The sequence below is a fragment of the Arvicola amphibius genome, chromosome 3 (genome assembly GCF_903992535.2).
Source record: "Arvicola amphibius chromosome 3, mArvAmp1.2, whole genome shotgun sequence".
Lineage (NCBI taxonomy): Eukaryota > Metazoa > Chordata > Mammalia > Rodentia > Cricetidae > Arvicola > Arvicola amphibius.
In genome coordinates this window covers 82888443-82908230 of record NC_052049.1, presented here as the reverse complement: position 1 = coordinate 82908230, position 19788 = coordinate 82888443, and the positions used below count along the sequence as shown (strand labels likewise).

General features: G+C 38.2%; 1 protein-coding gene across 4 annotated transcripts; it reads right to left on the bottom strand.

The window, feature by feature from the left end:
• Positions 1-444: 444 nt before the first annotated feature.
• On the bottom strand, positions 445-19577 carry Fam76b (family with sequence similarity 76 member B). Of its 4 annotated transcripts, none has more exons than XM_038322474.2 (10): positions 19211-19577; positions 18507-18571; positions 17542-17596; positions 16483-16638; positions 14448-14647; positions 11186-11233; positions 10922-11002; positions 10151-10286; positions 7097-7198; positions 445-2982 (listed from the first exon to the last, which is right to left on the bottom strand). In XM_038322474.2, the coding sequence occupies exons 1-10, from the start codon at positions 19331-19333 to the stop codon at positions 2893-2895; spliced, it is 1056 nt and encodes a 351-aa protein (XP_038178402.1). In that variant the 5' UTR covers positions 19334-19577; the 3' UTR covers positions 445-2892. The 4 variants fall into 4 exon arrangements, with proteins under 4 accessions (XP_038178402.1, XP_038178403.1, XP_038178405.1 ...); XM_038322475.2 differs by having other exon boundaries at positions 10151-10283; XM_038322477.2 differs by having other exon boundaries at positions 19266-19577.
• Between the last annotated feature and the right edge of the window lie 211 nt (positions 19578-19788).

The window sequence follows — 19788 nt, the reverse complement described above, 5'->3', positions numbered from 1 at the left end:
TAGTCCCAGTCATTTTCCTCTTACCTACTGCTAGGACTTCATTGGGAGGGAAAACCATGAAACTTCGAGTATGGTCAATAATGCTTTGCCTCGAAACATCCATGAGATCCTTCCATCTGAAAATATGGCACGCTATTGAACAACTGGGACTTTGCAGATACACCTAAGAGTGTGAGATGGGGGAGTATGCTGACGGAGGACACAATACACCTTTAAGAAAGAAGGGAGAAGGGGACCCAGGAACAGAGATTTCAGAGGTGACTCTGGGCTGTGGAGAGTGGGACGAGAGAGGGACTGACAAGGCCCCCACCATGTCCAGGACCACCCTGCCAACACCTTGATTTCGGACTGAGGTCAATTTTGGATTTGTGGTCCTCAGGATTTATTTTGTGTGTATTTCCACCCAAGTTAGAGTAATCGGTCCTAGTAGACTTAACACAAAACTTTGGCATATTTTTTTATTGTGAAATAGTTGGGTTTAGAAAAAAAGTACAAAATGTCAACAGTCAGATGTGTACAGGTACAGCATTTCATTAATTTATACATGTGACCAGCATTAACAGGTTCATTGTAAAATGCATATTTAGACCAATACACTCTAAAGATGACCTTAATATTCACAGGCTATTAATACATGATAATTGGAGCTCAAATGGCCCTCACTGGGCTATGCTAACTGCAGCGAACAGGCTAAAAGCACAACACAGCACACCATAGTATCTCTGGACAGGTCCACATTTAAAGGGTATCAACTCATTCGGTCAACACACTACATATCTGGGATTGGGACTCAATTACTAATTTATACAACTGCAAAAAGAAAAGTTATAAAATAAGGTCATGGAAGTAAAGAGTTTGTCTAATTAGAAATGAACAGCCTGAAGTCCCTAAATTTAGGTTTCGGCCTTGCACTTTACAAAGCTTCACCATTTTCAGCTGATTCTCAGTTTCCATGTCAGTTAAAGAAGGACGGGCGGATTCCGTTTCTATTGTCTCCAATAAAGTACCAGAACTACTATAGTTCATTTAGAATTGTGACTACTGTGGATTGAAAAATGGCCAGGAAACTGTAATACAAATAATTACAAAATTTAAAGCAAAGTAATGACTACTTTCTGAATGCAGTAAATCCTCCAAACGTAGCATCCACATTAAGGCATTATCTCCTATGGTTGAGAAGAGTATAATAAATTAACATTATTTGTGAGGGCCTCATAACAACAGACTGCCTTGCTTTTTCCAAATCTGACCCATTCAATCTTACTGTTACTTGAAAACTATGTGTTTGCAAATGGGTAGATTTGCCTTCACTTGTAGTAAACAACTGTGGGAAGTTTACTAAAACTTGAATAATTTAAAAAGAATTGTTATAATAACGTACGCTTTAAGAACATTAATCTTTGATATGAAGACCATTATAAACTTTTATCTAAAAACAAAACTTTCAGAACTGATTCAAAGAAGTTTAACTGCACATTTCTAAGAAAAAGAAGCCATATGTTGTTTCTAGCAATGCCTTTAGTTTTAAAATTCATCTTGAAACCAGAACTAAAATAATCAATTTCGGTTACTGGCTTAAAACCACTGGAGTTCAGAAGCTAATTTGCAATTTCACAGAATCTATTCCATACTATTGTACTCCTTTATAGACAATTTTATACTTTGAGACAAATTACTTATAAATAGTGTCTGAATCTTACAGATTTCAATTATTCAGACCTAAGTACAGATTTGATTATAAAAAGTTATTTAATTTTCCAGATTTGTATTAAATTTACAAACTAGGTATGGTGTACATAAATATTAACTTAGCAACACATTATAAAAAAAGCAGATATATGGACTGTTATAGAAACATTATAAATTTTAAAGAAATTCCATATAAAAATAAAGTAAAACATGTAACTCACAAAATATAAACGTGAAGCCACACAACATAAAAATAAAATCACTCTATCAAAGTGGAGTTAAAATTAAATCTTTAGGACAGTATTTCAACATAATTAAATGAACTCAATGACCAATAGTTTCCCTTATGATACAGAAACAAAGCACAAAATCACTTAAGTCTATATGCATTATCAGTTAATTCTTAATATGAAGTCTTGACAATTGATTTCTTTTTGAAATTGGGTTCTGTACATATGCACTTATATACAAACATGTATTAACATGATTTTTAAACAAACCATATGTACAAAAGTTCAGCATTCCTATAAATAAAAACATTAGGTGGCAAAAGGCACTTGTAAGTAAAAATCTACAGTTTTTACAAAACAAAACACATTTTATCTTGGATGCTGTACAGTAAACATCAATCCTATAACAGCAATGAAATGTTAGATTACTAAACTAATGTTAGTGATGTAACTTTTAAAAACATATTTACATATACTCTGAAGCTCTTTTAATAAAAGCACCATGATTCTCTAAATTTATGTTGATGCGAAGTAAAAATACAATTCCCAAAAAACCAGTGTTCACCATTTTCCATGTTTAAAAGTTTTGCATTTCTAAATTGAAAACTATTTATCTGAAATCAGCATAGTGTTAAACAAAAGCAAAACACAAAACCCTGCTGCTGTTCTTCTAACCACTCCATTATTGCATGTTGCATTTTATATAGTGCACACATGTGCACTCCACAACCTTTAATACTATTGCTAGAAAAAAGTTCTAGGTATCAAAGAATTAAGAAGTCACTCCAAACCAGCTGAAGTTTTATCTGCATGTTTACAACTTAAAAAAATGCTGTGTCAATTATAAAAGTGAATAGGAAACACACCAATATACTTGGCATGTAAAAATATTTTCCACTGCACAGAACATAAGGGCTTCACAGGACCCCTCAAATATACACTGTCAAGCAGACACGCTACACAAGTGACCTTCTCAGGGAGATGTTAGCACGCTTCCACTCTTGTCAAACTTTTTACCCTTTGACAAGGCTGCAACCTGTTTGAGTAGTTCTCTGTTTTTGGCCTGTGAGAGACAAAAATTCAAGGTTTAAAACGTTTGAACTATTAAGTTATGCTGAAAACTACTACTTAACACTATTTTTCATTTGTATAAAAAATTTTATCAATGAAACACTAAGAGATCCATATATTTAATCTTCTTAAGGTTAGATAGGTAGAAAGAAAATTCTAAACTGGTTTATCAGCTCTTGGCAAATGTTAATAAAATTTGTATAGAAATGGCAAGTGGCTCTCTCCCTAGAAGATTCAAATTTAAAATAAGAAAAAAGGTTTGTTTTTTTTTTTTTGGTTTTTCGAGACAGGGTTTCTCTGTAGCTTTGGAGCCTGTCCTGGACCTAGCTCTTGTAGACCAGGCTGGTCTCGAACTCACAGAGATCCGCCTGCCTCTGCCTCCCGAGTGCTGGGATTAAAGGCGTGCGCCACCACCGCCCGGCTGTTTTTTTTTTTTTTTTTAAGACATGAAAGCTATTTAAATTCGTGTTATTCTACATCAAGGGAAGAATCAAATGTTTATTCTGGAGAATTTTCCAGCGAGCTGAATGAGGTCTTCCATTTGCTGTTTACTGATATGCAGAAAATGTATAAGACTATAAAAATCAGTCTATCACTTTGCCAAAAGTCCTTCTTAAAAAAAAATTTTTAGTTATTTGTTAGAAATTAAACTCTGGTTGTAAGACTTAGCAGTAAGATGCTATTCTTTATCATTTCTTACCAGCCCCTAATGGTCCCTTCATGTGACGATGACTTTAGTATCATCTAAGCAAATTCCTAACAGTACTAGTATAATTTCTTAAGAAAAAAACTCTTCTTTTTTTCTGGTCAAAGACTCGAAATTTCTCAGGGCAGTGGTGGCACATGCCTTTAATCCCAGCACTCGGGAGGCAGAGGCAAGTGGATCTCTGTGAGTTTGAGGCCAACCTGGTCTACAAGAACTAGTTCCAGGACAGGCTTCAAAGCCACAGAGAAACCCTGTCTTGAAAAACAAAAACAAAAACAACAACAAAAAAAAGACTCAAAATTTCACTTTAGCAATAATCTGAATTTTCAGCTGACTATACAATGCCTGGTCATCAGACAGGAACACTGCCTGTAGGGTCCTGTTTGGTACCAGTGGTGCTTGTGGGGGATTTACAGGTAGGACCTTCACTGAGTCTTTCTCATTCTTCAGTCAGATAATGGAAGTTCCTTAAGTAAACAGACAGTTTACAAGTTATCAAGGCAGTTCTGAAGTTTCAGAACCAAAAGAAACAGTATGGAGCTTGGGCACTACTAAAAAAACAACACAATCCTAAAATAAATCACACAAAAGGATGTCTGCATTACTCATAAGCTTAACTGTTACTCTCTGACAAATCCCAGTCAATGCTAGCCAGATTTAAATAGTAACAGTATAGCTATGTATTATTTAACCAAACAGACCCACCAGCTAAGAAGAGGAAAAAAAACCCAAGAAATAAATTTCAGAGTGCATACCAATAGGAAGGCACTCGCCAGGTCTGCAGAGATAGTTAACAAGTATCTACACTGGCTTACCAAAAAATTGAAACTCCATTTTCAATCAAGAAAAACTGAACTTACATTTTTCATTCTTAGGATAAAATGCAGAACTAAAGAAATAGACCCTGAAAGCAGTTTTTCTCTTTTAATACCTTTGCAGCTATTTTTCAATATGTATTTATAGATTTAGTCTCCCAAGGACATTAGTAATTTGTTGATAAATTATATAAGACAAAGGCTTTAAGAAAAATGGTGCATTGGTTGTTAAATAAACAATCAGTCTTATTTTAAACATTTGCAATATAAACTGCAGTGCAGTATTTAAATATACAGTGAGATTTTATTCTAATACTGACCTTATACCCTATAGAAGTCAATGAAATTTTAATATTTTAGTCAGAAACATTTAAAAATGTCAGCCTAAATAAAGAAATAATGTTCAATGAATAACTCCATAGACCCTGCCTATCTACTTACCCACACTTAACTGGAGGACACCTTATCCAAGAGCCTCAAGGAGCTGAAAGAACTAATCACACAGCCACAGTGCAGTGGCCTGGACATAAAAACATTCGCAGGCAATTGCCCTCCCCTTTTAGCTTGTCTTACTAAAAAAAGAAAATTTTTACTTGGCATTATTTGGTACTTAGGAGGATTGTATTTGGTACTTAGGAGGATAAATTTCAGTCTGTGTTCCTAGGTTTGATAGTTTCAAATATTTAAAGAGGTATCAGAGCAAGATAAGCTTTGTTAATCATTAACTTCTGTATATCATAAAAGATTAGGAAAACAGACAGGAGTAAAGGGACAAGTCCAAGCACTTAGAGGCTGAAGGAGGATTTGGAGTTTGAGGCCAACTGGGCTATACAGCGAAGTACTACCTCAAAAGCAAAACAAAATGAGAAAATCATCAACTAGGTATACTCACCTCAGTAACTGCTACTAAAATAAGTGGGTGGGGGCTACACTTAGCTGTGAAGAGTGTCTCTGGCAGAAACTCACTGTCTGGGGAAGCAACTGCTAAGGAGGAGTAACCTGAATTGTGAGCCGATGCAGAAGAGGGGAACATACGGGTAAACCTAAGGCACACAATGTACGTATTCTACATCTCACTAATTACATAATCAGTTTCACCAGCAAGTGGGGGCAGTTCATAAGTCAGCTCTTGTAAGGAGCATATATATGAACAGCATATACAAAACACACACACACACACACACACAGCCTCCCTTCTGCGTGAGTGTCTGCCATAGAGCACAGAAAAATTCAACTAAGAGGAAGTAAGCTAAAGACACCAACCAGGCTAAAGCAAAAATGTTTCTCTTTCAACTGATTATAACAAAAGGAATTGTTCTTTGGAGCAGTGGGAAGTACATACCAGGTTAAATCAAACCTAGGAAGTACTTATCATGTATTTACTTCAGTACTTAATGTTACAGGACTTGATTATAGCCCAGGTAAACATTCAACATAGCTTAATAAGAATAATATAAAACAACATAATGGTTGGTGAGTAAAATCAATTAACTAATGAACAAGAGGCCATCTCTGAGGGAAGGTAAATACATTTCCACAAATCACCAGCCAAGAACAAGTTCCCTGAACACATTCACCATGCCTCTGGTGCTAGAGGATTCCTTTCAGATTCCCGCCACTAGTAAAAAGAGGTAATGAGCAGGGAATATATATCTGGACTTCAGGAAATATGTAAATAATATTCAATTATGAAGCATAGCAAACTACAACAGGAACAGAAAATATCCATAGGTGTTAAGGGAAAAAAAATTCAGCAGAAAATAAAACATACCAATAAAGCAATATTCACACACTCTTTTCAAAGCTACACTCTCCCTTCAAGTATCAAGTCTGAATATAACATCATCTGTATGCTAAGATTCAAAGCTGCTTAACCTAGGAGTTAAACTCAGGGGCAGAGAGCACTTGCCTAGCATGTGTGAGAACCAGGGTTTGATCCTAGAATAGCATAAATAAACTAATAAAACCCTAAGCCTGGTACTCAGAGATGAACTCTATGAATGTAACAATTTATAAACTACAGAACATGAAATAAAGGTAGTGTAGTTTCATGGCAAATGTGTAAAACAGACAAACAAGTTTTAATAAGGGAATAATCCTTTCTGTGCTGATGCTCGCTGTCCACCCTCTTTGTGAGGGTGGAGACTCAGCTTCAGTTATTCTGTAATAGTGAACCTAATAAACTGTAACACTTTCAGACAGTCCACAGTTAAGGGCTCTTGATTTGCGGCACCTGCACACAACATAAAGGCCCTTCAATCATGGTCTTTGAGAAGTGGTTTTCTTTATCTTCCTCTCTTCCGGTACCCAAAAGATAATGGGAAGAATGAGTAAAGACCATATTTTCACCTTAGCTCAACAGTCAAGTGAACAGTCTTCACTGCTTTCCAGGAAGCCCACTTAATGTAAACGCTGTTTTAAGATTAGCAGTGAGTCACCTTTTCAAAACTTTATAAAGTCAGAATTAAAACTGGAAATGCACAAAATAGGGGAAATAATACCAACTTACCTAAGTCAAGAAATACTACGATACAGATTTAAATCTCCAGCCCAATACAAAACATCACATAAATAACACCATTTACCTGAAGTTGTTCCACAGTTTCTTTGTGAGCTTTTTCCATACTGTTCATCTTAGTTCTCAAATTTGACTCTTGGTACTGAAAGTCTGCCTTCAGCTCCGTTAACTGAAATGAAAAAAAAAAAAAAAAGCCATTCATGTCTACATGTATCTGCCCCTTCATAAACTACGACTTACAAAATAGTCAACACAGGTGCACACTTGTTGTGCAGGTGGAAATGTGGCAGCAGCTGCATCTCTGACATAAAGAGTAGCTTTCCTACTGCTGTCAGGATTTTAATGGTAGGGTCATCTTGGAGAAGCTGCGTTGGATTAACTGGTCACACTTTCACAACGAGCATGCCAAAGCAAAGCTTAATAGTTTGTATCCTGGAGAGTGTGCCAACTGAATACACTTCACATTAAGTAAACAGGTTCCAGTTTAAATAATCTTTCAATGATGAAAGGAAAAGGCTTCATAATGTGCAAACTTACACAACAGTTATCAAACAAAGGCAACAGTGTTTGTAACTGTTCATTTGCACCCAGTCTTATGGACATGAAGCCATTATACTACATTCACCTATCAGCACAGAAATACAATCAATGGTATGTGGAGAACCAACTACTGTAAAATCTGAACCAAATTAGTTAAGTATTAAGAGAAAATTCAGTGGTATAGAGACCACGGGACAATGCTTTCATAAATATGAACACAAACAAAAGTGTAGTATCTTATGATTTCAAATTTACAACCTATACTGCTATTAACAGAATACAGCTCCAGGGTTCTGTTGTTATGTAACCTTTCAAAGTTTGTACTGATTACCAAGTACCTAGTATATGAAAAGATGCAAAAGCCGAAAGAAAAATTGCGTTTTATACTCATTCTTCCAAACAAAGGGCTTTAGTCCCTCTCCTGGGCCAATACTGTACATTGTAAACAGACTTCTGTTGTGAAACGCCAATCAATTCTTACACTACCAGCTTTGGTAATCATTCTAGTTGCTGAACTGTGATCTGTTTCCAGACTGTCAACTGCTAGAGGGTAAAGACACCATCGATTTATCTGCCTGTGACTCTTTCTAACCCAGTACAGTGCCTGGTTTTAAAAAAATCACTCAAGAGTTCAAACAGGGACAGGAAACTAACTTGATCCCTTTAGAATTATAAAGAAAAACGTCAAGTGTGTAGTTAATTTTAGAAACATAATTATTTTCCTTACAACCCTAATTATAAACTTGCTAGGTTTTTGATTTTTAAAGCAAACAGTAAAGCAGGAAATGCCAACAAACTACCTAAACACAACAGTCTAGGGATAAAGGACCAAAGAGTCTACAATGGAGGTTCTCAACCTGTGTGTCGCAACCCCTTGGTGGGTTGAACTCACAAGGGTCACCTAAGACCATTGGAAAACACAGATATTAGCACTACAATTCACAGAAGTAGCAAAACTGCAGCTATGAACTATCATTGAAGATAATTTTATGGTTAAGGGTCAGACACACCATGGAAGGCGCTGGATCCTAGGGCTGCTGTATATCATACACAAGGCTGCAGCACTGGGAAGGGCGAGGGCCGCTGCTCTACAATCTGCTACTGCTAGTTTGCAGTAAATCTGGCATATTATTTGACTTTTGTTCAACATTAATGCAGACATAGCTAGCTGGCTTTGTGTGACAAATGAAAGCTCTGTGTACGCATTTCCATAAAAGCAAGTTAATTTAAAACTTCTGCCATGCATAAAAAACCCTAAAATAGAGAGCTACAACTGTCCAACTTTACATTACACACCAATGCCAATTTTCACATACTGAATTTACTCAAACTGTGGTACATACTAAAATAAGGAGGCTGGGCCTGTCTTTAATCTCAGCACTTAAGGTGAAAAGGCAAGTGGTCCCTAGTTACAGAAGGTACACAGTGGCACTCTTTCAAAAGCTAAAAAGTAAACAGAGCAGTAAAATGACACCCTAACCCTAACCCTAACCGAGCACCAGCTGTCTAGTGTGGGACTGCAGCACTGGTGCTGCTGGATATGGTACTTGAGCACTATTTATTTACAACCTATTGGGGCCGCTTAAATTTGACCTCCTTTTTTCTGATGGCAAGTGCCTTTTAAAGATTCTAGTCTTCTTTGTGCTCATTTCTTTTGTCTATTCAAAATACAACTAATGATTTTTAGGAGTCACTCAAATTATTTCATTGTTTTCCTAGTGGATGTTTGTCTGAGACCCAAGTATACAGTCAGGTCTCTTCCAATGTGACACACAGCAGTGCCAGCATGCTGCCCAGGGCAGCAGGAAGTTCTTCACACAGTCAGCACAGCACACATTTATGAAATGAGAAACCAAGACACAATTAGTGAGCGTGTTTTACTTAAGGCCACATAGAAATGGCCAGGATTGGGATTTCATCCCGAATGTAGCTAAATACCATAAAGCCAGTTAAGTACACCTTCCTACAAAATGCTTTCTTTCTTTTTTTTTTTTTTTGGTTTTTCGAGACAGGGTTTCTCTGTAGCTTTGGAGCCTGTCCTGGAACTAGCTCTTGTAGACCAGGCTGGTCTTGAATTCACAGAGATCGGCCTGCCTCTGCCTCCCGAGTGCTGGGATTAAAGGCGTGCGCCACCGCCGCCCGGCCTACAAAATGCTTTCTTAAACACTTATTGCTAATCACTACCACAGGACATTAGAATATTATTACTTCTCATCAGCTGAGAGCTTGACAGAGACATGACATATATGTATATACACACACACACACACACATATATCAAAGACTGTTTTCAATTACCTCTGAAACTACAGTAATTTATATACTCCATTTATTATATTCCATATATCTCACTTTAAATTTACATGCTAACTGAAAACAAATGCTCAAAAACTACTACAATACACTTTTTTTTTTTTTAACTTATCTTCATTAGATGTTTCAGACCCAATTTGGGCTTCTGTAGTTCTGTAAGAGTCATGTATTACAAACATTATCAAACAGTTAAAGAAATTTTGCAAGGGCTAAATAAAAGCCAAAATGCAAATCTTACCAGGCTTCACTGAGCTATATATATTCTTACCTTTTTATCTTTCTCTAAAATAGTCTGGTCTCTTTGCTGTAAGAGACGCTTAAGTGACATCACTTCTTCTTTCAGTTGACTTATAAGGACAAAATTGTCTGTTCCCCCACTATCTGCTGACTGATTTATAGAGCTACTAAAAAGAAAAAAGTAAAACAGAGTTACATAAAGTAGAAGGAAAACCTGTAGGTGTTCAAATTGCATAAATTAGACAATTCCACAAACATCCTTAAGGCTAATGCAAAAAAATATGTACCTGACAGAAATGGATGCAACTGGCAAATTACCTTACTAATGGCACACATTACATACACCTGCAGAAATATAATTCAGTATTAGCTTTTAGGGGGTCAATACTTCTAGTGTAAAGCAATAGGCAGCCAATTTGTACAGTAACATCAGCAAACTTTGGCTAATGAACTAAAAACAAAGTCATACTTATATTTTAAATCAAAACATTTCTAAGCAGGTCAATTTAAAAATACCACAGATTTGTGTTTCTTTTCCTTGAAGAACAATTACTATAATGTTCTATTCTCAGATTTGTTCTTTCCTCAAACCCAAGTTTATTCCCCAGTTATAACAACATAGTTCAGTGCCACTTTCTTATTGCCAAAATTAAAATCTTCTTAACTGGTCATGTGACATAAAGAAGTTGGTGTGTGAGACCCATGTTTCTATTCTCAGATAAAATATGTAGTAATAATTCACAATTAACTAGAACTATTCAATTAAGTTTAATTTTCATAGTACTAAAGAATTCATTTTTACCTATCTCCATTAGATGGCTTAGATTCCAACTTGGGCTTTTTCTTTGGAGTTTCATTCTGAATTGCTGCCGAAGATTTATGGCTGAAAGCAAACATTAGCAGAGATGATGATTAGGATAAGACAGACAGAACCATTAAGTGACAAGATACTCCTCCTCTGAAATAGCACTGAACATCACTAGCTTTGCTTATCTAAATAACCACATTAGAAAGGCGGATTTACATAAGGGCACAGCAAACACACAGCACATACCAGCATACATACCTCTGTTTCCACATTCCTTGCTCCTGCTCAGGACTTAGACTGCTGATTCTGAAAAACATGCAAGTAACATGATAACATTTATTTAACACAAATATATTTAACATCTTTCCCCACAGAATCAAACTGTGTTATCTTTTGTTCACAGAAGCTAGATAATCTAACACATGGAACGAATCACATTCTAAGAGGATAAACTCTAAAGCAATGACCACTAGCCAGCTTAAATATTTTAGAGACACGTGCAGCGGTAGACTGGATCATTTAGGAATCCAGGAATGACAATGTCAACTGCCCTAGTCATTCCATACAGAAGCCTGTATCAATCTGGTTATCCTAAATGCAGATAAACTTCTTCGCATAACTCAAGCTGGAGCAGGAAATAGCTTATTTCTTTCATTTCTGCTTGGTTTCCCTAAGCAGCCTCTCCAAAGTCTGTAGTCTCTCCTTTGTCTGTACTGAATACAAAAGTCACACTGAACATACTAGAAAATTTCATTAAAACAACTGATTTCACTTAAAATACTATGACTTCCTTTCCATTTTGCCATAAAATTAATTTCACCGCATTATCTACAAACAAGAAACCATATTAATACAACTTAAGAAATGCACATGATCTAGGTTGTGTGACCTTTATATAGTAATAATTTATTACATAAAGGTAGTATAATGATTTATTAAAGCTATTTAAAATCCCACATTCCACATCTGTGACACAGGTCTAACTCACTGTTATGGCTGCAGTGTTTATGTGACTGAGACCACCTAATACAGCACTAACATGTATAATATGTATACCTATACAAGACCATTTTCAGTTTTATTTTGCTTTGTTTTGTTTTTTTGAGACAGGGTTTGCCTGGTTGTCCTGGATCTCATTCTGTAGACCAGGATGGCCTCAAACTCACAGACATCCACCTGCCTCTGCCTCCTGAGTGCTGGGATTAAAGTCCTGTGCCACCACGGTCCAGCTCAGCTATGCTTTTAAGCAAAGTAAAATAAGGGATTAAAATGTACCCAGAAGACCAAAACAAACAAATAAAAAGCCTTAAAAATCATATTATTCAGACTGAGCTGTAAATGAAGAAGTGGGGAAACAGGAGCTGTGACCCTATAAAGCTGGACACTTTACCTGGCAGCTGCAGTCCTAAGGAGGACTTCCTCTGTATGTATGTAAGTATGTTTAAAACAAACCTCATTACATGTAAGCATTCCCAAATCATGTAATTACTCATTAAGTAGCCACAGCACATTGATGATTTGTCATAAACTCCTGGAATCTCCATCTTAGTGATCTGAGGGTTGTCATTCCTGGATCCAAACTGGCCTTTGTGCTGTGCCCTGCTGATCTCCATCCTATCATCCATGGGCCTCAGAACCCAACACACCGGCTTGCCTATCCACATCAGTCATCAGATAAAAACCTGTACCATCAGCCCTATGGACTGCCAGGTTCTGCACCTGAGGATTCAACTAACTGCAGAGAAAATGTAGGTCAGCCTATAGTGGTTGTCTGCACTGAACAATATAGACCATTTTGCCTTTTCTGCATAAATAACATAATCGACACTGAGTTATGAACATATCCACTGTGTGAGGTATTGCTAATACAGATCATTTACAGTGCTTAAGAAGGCATAGGTCATGCAAACACTAGACCACATCATGGAGACTGAGCACTATGGATTTTGGTATCCAAAGGACTCAGAAAGGATCTCCCGTGAATAACAAGGAATTAATGTATCCATCCCTCCAAAGGAGAAAAAAAATGGAAAATTAGCATTGTCTTTCCCTGCTTCCCATTAGAAAGTTATCCTTTTCAAAGATTAGATGGCTGTCACCTAATTCTCCATCTTGGTCTTTGCCATCACGCTAGGAAAATGAATCCTGGAAAGACAGCCAGGGAAGAAGATATTCTAGGGTCTGAGGACTAGGACTTATGGTACGTAGTTGTCATTCTTCTTGAAGCAAGAAACAGAATCAAGGCTTATATTCATTTGCTCCTGAACTACTGTCATTGTATTGCAGTTTATTGTCAGCCCAGGAAATACGACAACATAATAATAAATGCCAAGGCCTCAATGACTCCTCACAAACTAAGAGGTGTTTACTGGCAGTTAAAAGCTAAAACTTTTGTGTTGCAAAATGTGGCAGCCATTTGTTTCCTACATATAAAATCTTATTTTAAATAACTATATGAAATTCAAAAGATACATAGTAAAATTTGGAGAAAAAAATAAATTCTTCTGAAAAATGGGTATACATCATGTCCTTATTTACAATTTGCATTTACATATTTAATTTGTTTAAATGCTGATTTTTTTCCCACAAAATCTAAAATTACATCTAAATTGACCCTCTATAAAGAGTACACAGTTAAGATCTTACTACTACTAATTTCTCCTCACCTGAAATCACTTTAAAAACTAAGATGTTTTACTTGACCAGCATTACAACTACACCTATGTTTAAAAAAACCCAACTACCAACAAAATTCAAAAACATAGTACCCATAGTTAAAAATACTATCTAGTGCATTTTGAAATCGCCAAGATTAACAATGCTTCTATAAGGGCTGGACATGTAGCCCAATGGTAGAACCTGTGCTTAAGCACATAGGACCTAGGTTCAATCCCTACTACAAAAGAAAAGATAAAAGAGTATAAGAGAAACAAGGGATTCTACAATCCGCTCTCTGAAAGAACCAAAGGTGTTTTTCTTCCTCGCTGTTTTACATATGATTTTAGTAAGATAAAAGAATGGCAAGTGAAATTAACTTTGGGTCCTGGGACAACAAGTTAGCTTAGCAGGATCAAGGGCTTGCTATGAAGCCTTCGACCTAAGCTTCATTTCTGGAAGCCACATAAGGTGGGACTCTACATCATCCTCTAATCTCTAAATTTGCGGTGGTATGCACATTCATAAGATTAAAAAAATAAATGAAATGTACAAACATAAAACCCTAAAATCTTATTTAAAATTAAAGCTTTTGTTAATTAGCATAATTGAAATGCCAAATAATGCTGATATATTTTGATATCACACATGATGATTTTATAGATGAATTCTTTACTATTTTCATAACACTGAATATATTGTGTGGAAAATTTTCACAGTACAACCAGATACAAAGGCAGCTCACCAGGTGCAACACAAACTGCCCTAGTACCTTTCCACTACCCCCATGATGTGGCCCAGGTGGTGCGCAAAGACCATTAGCAATGCCAGGAAGGGTTTTGACAAAGGATTTCAAAGTGCTTACTTGTGGTGGCCACTGCTGTGGCGATGGTGGTGGTGATGGTGGTGGTGGTGGTGTTTCGAATGGTGCTGGTCTTTCTCAGTGAGAGACGAAGATGAAGAATTGGAATGTGAAGACCCCAAACTCTTCCTTTGTTCTTTTGTCTTCTGCAAAACTCTCTTGTATGATAAGGTACAGAGCCAGCACAGTAACTTCCCGTCGACCTTTAAAGAAAGTATCTGCATTAAGCGCACCTGTAAACTAACCCAAGAGTGAGTCCAGCAGACTCAACTTGCAATTACACTTCACACCACCTGGGCCACATCATGTGAGTTTTATAAAAATGCAGAATATGAATGCAACATGTGGATTTTTTTTAAAAAAATTAAGACACCCGACACATGACATAATATTGCAAGAGAATATTAAACTGGCTAGGAGAACTGATTTATAGACCTCCAGCACTGTTACAGCCCTTTAATTCCGAGACAGAAACTTAACTCCAACAGTGGCTAAAGAAATGGCTTAGGAGTTAAGAACACTTTTTGCTCTTGCAGAGGACCTGGGTTCAGTTCTCAGCACACACATGGTGACTCACAACCTCTAACTCCAGTTCCAATGCATTCTATAGGCACTAGGCAGACACATGGTAGTCACACATGCAGACAAAACACTAATATATATAAGCCTAAAGATGTTTTTAAGAAGTTCAAATGGCTAATTGTTTTTAAGAAATCTAGCCTGAATGTTTTAGTCTCAGTGTAATTACCAAAATGATAGAGTACTTCTCACAATGGTAAATATATCACCTATAATCAATACTCATCATATTCAGTTTGTTTTTCTGTAGATTTGCCTATTGATCACTAAGTCTAAAATCCTATTTACAGCCATTCACATAGCTAGAGCAGTGGAAAAACTCCTGCTAACAGACATCACAGCCCCAACTAAAGCAGAACACGGTGGTGATACGCTTCCACGCTTCCCCTCTCACACCGTAAACACTGTTCTTTCCACATTTCCACAGGTCGTTTACTACTGTCATTTTTAGTTTTAAAAATTGTTCCAAAGGCTGTGATGAACCTTACAGAAAAACATGTAGTTACGTTTTGTTCAGCTATCATTACTGCTCCTGGCCTTGGGTTCAATTAAATTTACATATGCACTATCTTGAGCAGACACTGACAAGCATGTATGATGATGGGCAGGCAGGAACTTAACCTGCATTTCCTTTACGAGTCACAGCTCACCAGCCACTGGTGTTTCTGGCAGCTCCATGGACCCTAACAACTACAAGTAACGAGAACCAACCATGTGAGCCCAGGGGAGAGAGAGTGACTTCTATGGACAATTAAGATAGAGTTCTGCCTTCTTTCACTTCATACAGAAAAGGCTGGAGGGACATGTCTTACAAGTTGGGTACATACAGTGCTGTGGGGTATCTGGGTAAGCCCCTCAAAGAGACAGTCATCCTCCAAAGCAACTGAAATTGACAGACAACAGGAGGCCTGTGTGAATGCTGAGCAGCAGAGGAATGGCCCATGTACACTTAATAATTAAGTTACTGTAGGCAGAGAGAAACAAACAGTGGTTTCAAACATGAGCCTAACAAAAGGCATAATGCTAACTTCCAATTTTATGTGTTAATGTCAGTGGGTGTTTTTGTCACATCAACAACTTTAACTAGCAAAGGGTAACAGTGAAAGGACTTCCCGCAAACTCAAGTGAGGATAACAGTGCACAACAGCTATCACAAAATTAAAACCTTGACAGCTTTACTGTACTGTCACAGCTGCTCTGGAATTCCTTGTTTTAAATGGCCCTCCAGCTGTAGCCTTAAGGAGCTGGGACACAGGCACACAGCGTATTAAGCACGACTGATTTTTAAAGTAGTCATCCTAACTACCAACATGATCACACGGTGCACAGACAGCTATGCTGCTCCTCCACTTCTGCTTCCAGGTGTCAGAAACAAATGTCTGTGAGGTATACTTAGAGTAATCGCCAAGCTGTTCGGTATTTGATTTCTACAAGATGTCATAGCATGACTAAAACATACTTTTCTTCTTCCTTCCTCCTTCCGATCAAAAGCACACTGCTGTTTACACTGTTCACAGGTCTGAGGTGGTCCATATTTCTTTTCCGAATTGGTGCAACGCTGACACTTGGTACCAATAAATGCTGCAATTATGTTACAGTATTGACAAGGTTTGGGCTGAAAAATAAACACATTTAGTTTAACTGAGCTATTTAAAACTTTGTTGTGTAAGACACAATCAGTGTTGATAAATAGAGAGTTAATGAAAGAAATTAAGCTAAAATCATTTGTTTCTGCGAAGTACATGTCCAAAGTCAAATATGGGTCTATTCATTCAACTAAATTTTATTATGACAGTTATGAAGTTCAACTATGCATGCTCAGAAATCTGGCCATTGTGAGAAACATACTCAGGACTTACATAGCATTTACATAATACAAAATGTGCTTATGAGGTTAAACAATTATTCATAGAAGTCTCAAGAACCTATAATCAGAGGAAATGAACCTGTAGTGAATATTAGTTGACTTAACTGTTAGATCATTTACTTAACTAAAAAATTTCATCAAACATAAGTAGTTGTGTTATAAACATCGAACATAAGTAGTATATTGTAAATGACAATATAAAAAACTAGCATAAGCATATTCAGTTTAAGTAACAATAAATGTGCTTGCCTACAGTATGGAGGCTTAAGGTCAGCAGCACCTTGACCTATATAACATGGTTAACATCTACAACACATATGTGGCCAATTTGTAATGGGATACTGTCATTAGTTTTGAACCCTTCAACTGTATGGCCACAAAAAAAGGCTCCAGAAATTGGGGGAAAGTATGATTGCATTAACACTGTAAACAAATAGGTTCACCACATTAAGGAATTTGCTGTAATTGTATCTTCACTCCATAACATATAAAGCATGCACTTGTTTTGAAATGCTTTCATTTTCCCATCAAGTCTATGGAGTTTTTCTTCCAAGACTATTCCCTATGCTGAGATAAAACTGGGCTGTTTTATGAGGGAGTCATGAACCCAAACTGACAACAACAATGACAAGAAATGAAAAGCATACTTACCGTTCCAAACTGCTTGACATTTTGAGCACACTTCTTACAAATTGTGTTAGTTTTGCTGAAAAGGAAATTATATCCAGGTGATTACTCATATCACCCTAGGGAAGTAACACATGCTCATCTGTAATGAACGGACGAGTCAAAAGATCTGTAGATTACTTACTCTAATTCACAAGTAGTTCCTTAAACCATGCTATTAATTTTAGGATGATTGTAAAAGTTATTTCTCTTAAAGACAAACTTTCCATATTATTAACTTATTAGAGACAAGGGTTTCAAGGATATGTGTGTCAAGGTTGGTTTCTAAGTGGTAATTCTCCTGCCTCCACCTCTAAACACTGTGCTTATAGGCAACCAACTTACTCTGCAATTTTTGTAAAGAAAACAAAGCAAAAGCCCTACTGTGTTCCTCTGCTTCTAAACTTCTCTTACCAATCCCTAAACACGCAGTCCCATGCAGCAGGCCCACCTCACTCCTAAGTCAGCTCTTCTCCACTGTCATGTCCACACACTCAGGAAGAAGAAGATTTGTTCTTTTGAGCTACTTACTTATGTGTCCTCTAAAAGGACTTTCTGTTAAAAACATCTTTGCCAGTCACACCGAAAAGTCAGTGACTTCAGTCTTGGAAGGCAGCTGGTATCACTATAGCTCTTTCCTCTGGTTCCTTAGTATTTTTCCATTAAAAATCATTTAAAAATAATTGTTCATATTTTGATTGTTGGCAAAGTATACATTTTCCATTCACCAATTTATCCACTATTTTCTCATGTTCAAATTAAAGCCTAATTCTAAAATAAACACCAGAACATTTTAGTTAATGTGTTCTCTCATACTATGTATAAAAGTTCTTAATTTTAAATTCCAGAAGCATAAGTATTATTTCAAAACACTTTTAACACAAATATGACAATCCCCAGACATTCCTTACAGGAATTTTTAACAGTGAAAGCATGTTCAGTATACAAACCTCTCCTGCTGAAATTCTGATCTGCAGTAAGTACATTTTACAATAGGATGTGCAATCCGACATTCCTGTAATAAGAATACATTAGTCAGTATTTATAGATCCAATTTCACTTTTCTGGTAATTACTCAACCCAGTCAAGTGTCTGAAATGTCAATAAAACCTGGCTGGCAACGTAAACAACTGAGTGACTTATCCCATCAGTGGCTAGACGCAGTATAATTCCATGGGGGAGGCCATAGATATTTTTATCTATATTGGACATGGTGGGATATGGAATACATAAATTAAGGAAGCTGTCAGGACTGACTTCCAGGGGCGGTTACATGTGTTACTTTGTACATCTATTTTGTACGGTGGCTCACAGAAAGCATTCCATGTTTTATAGGATGGGAGGAGCTCCAAATCAGAGCACCCTGTTCCCAAACCAGTTGCTTCACTTTCCGGGACAGGAAGCAGGATGCCATCAGCTCTGCAGCTTCGGGTTCGGGTTCCTAGCAAGAAAGTGCAAACACGGCGCCCTGCCTCCCAGTGGAAGGAGAGGGCAGCCCCTGACAAAGCTGGGGTGAGATCAGAGTCTGCATCGGGTCTCTGCGACGCCGTGGACTGGTGGCCGCCAGTCTCAGCCCCACCCGAGACCGCCGAGCGCGGCGGAGCCGGCCCCAGCATTCGAGCAGGCGGGACGCAGTCACCCCGGTCTCGCCCACCTGATGCCCGGGACCCGGAGCGGATCGGTGCGCCGAGCGCCCGGTGTCCACCGACCTTGCAGAGCTGTTGGCCTTGCGACAGCTCCTCGAAGGGGTAGCGCTGCGTGCACTTGGTGCAGGCATACAGGGCCGACGCCGCCATCCTGCTTTCGGGCTCCTCCGCGCGCGCTCAGGCGGGGCCTCCGGGAACTCGGCTGCCCCGCCCGCGGGCTCCTCTGCCGCTGCGGCCCCTAGCTAGCGACCCCCAAGGCCCCCGTGTCTCCCTCCGCCTCTGCCGCCGTCCCGGGACACCCTCTGCCGCTCACCCCGCCGCTCCCGCTTAGGCCCGGAACGCGGCGGAGGGAGACGAACCGGGCGCTAGGCTGCGGATTCCGCTTCCTCCTCGGTCTCGCGTCCCACTCTATGATTGGCTACAAAATACCTCACGTCACTCGGAAACCCCGCCCAACCCATGGCCTAGGTTACGCAGGGAGCGCCCACAAAGACAAGAAAGCAACAACCAATAGGAGGCCGGTGCTCTGAGCGCGCGAAATCCGCTCCGAAGAGACCCCGCCCACAAATCACGGCGGGTCCTGGTG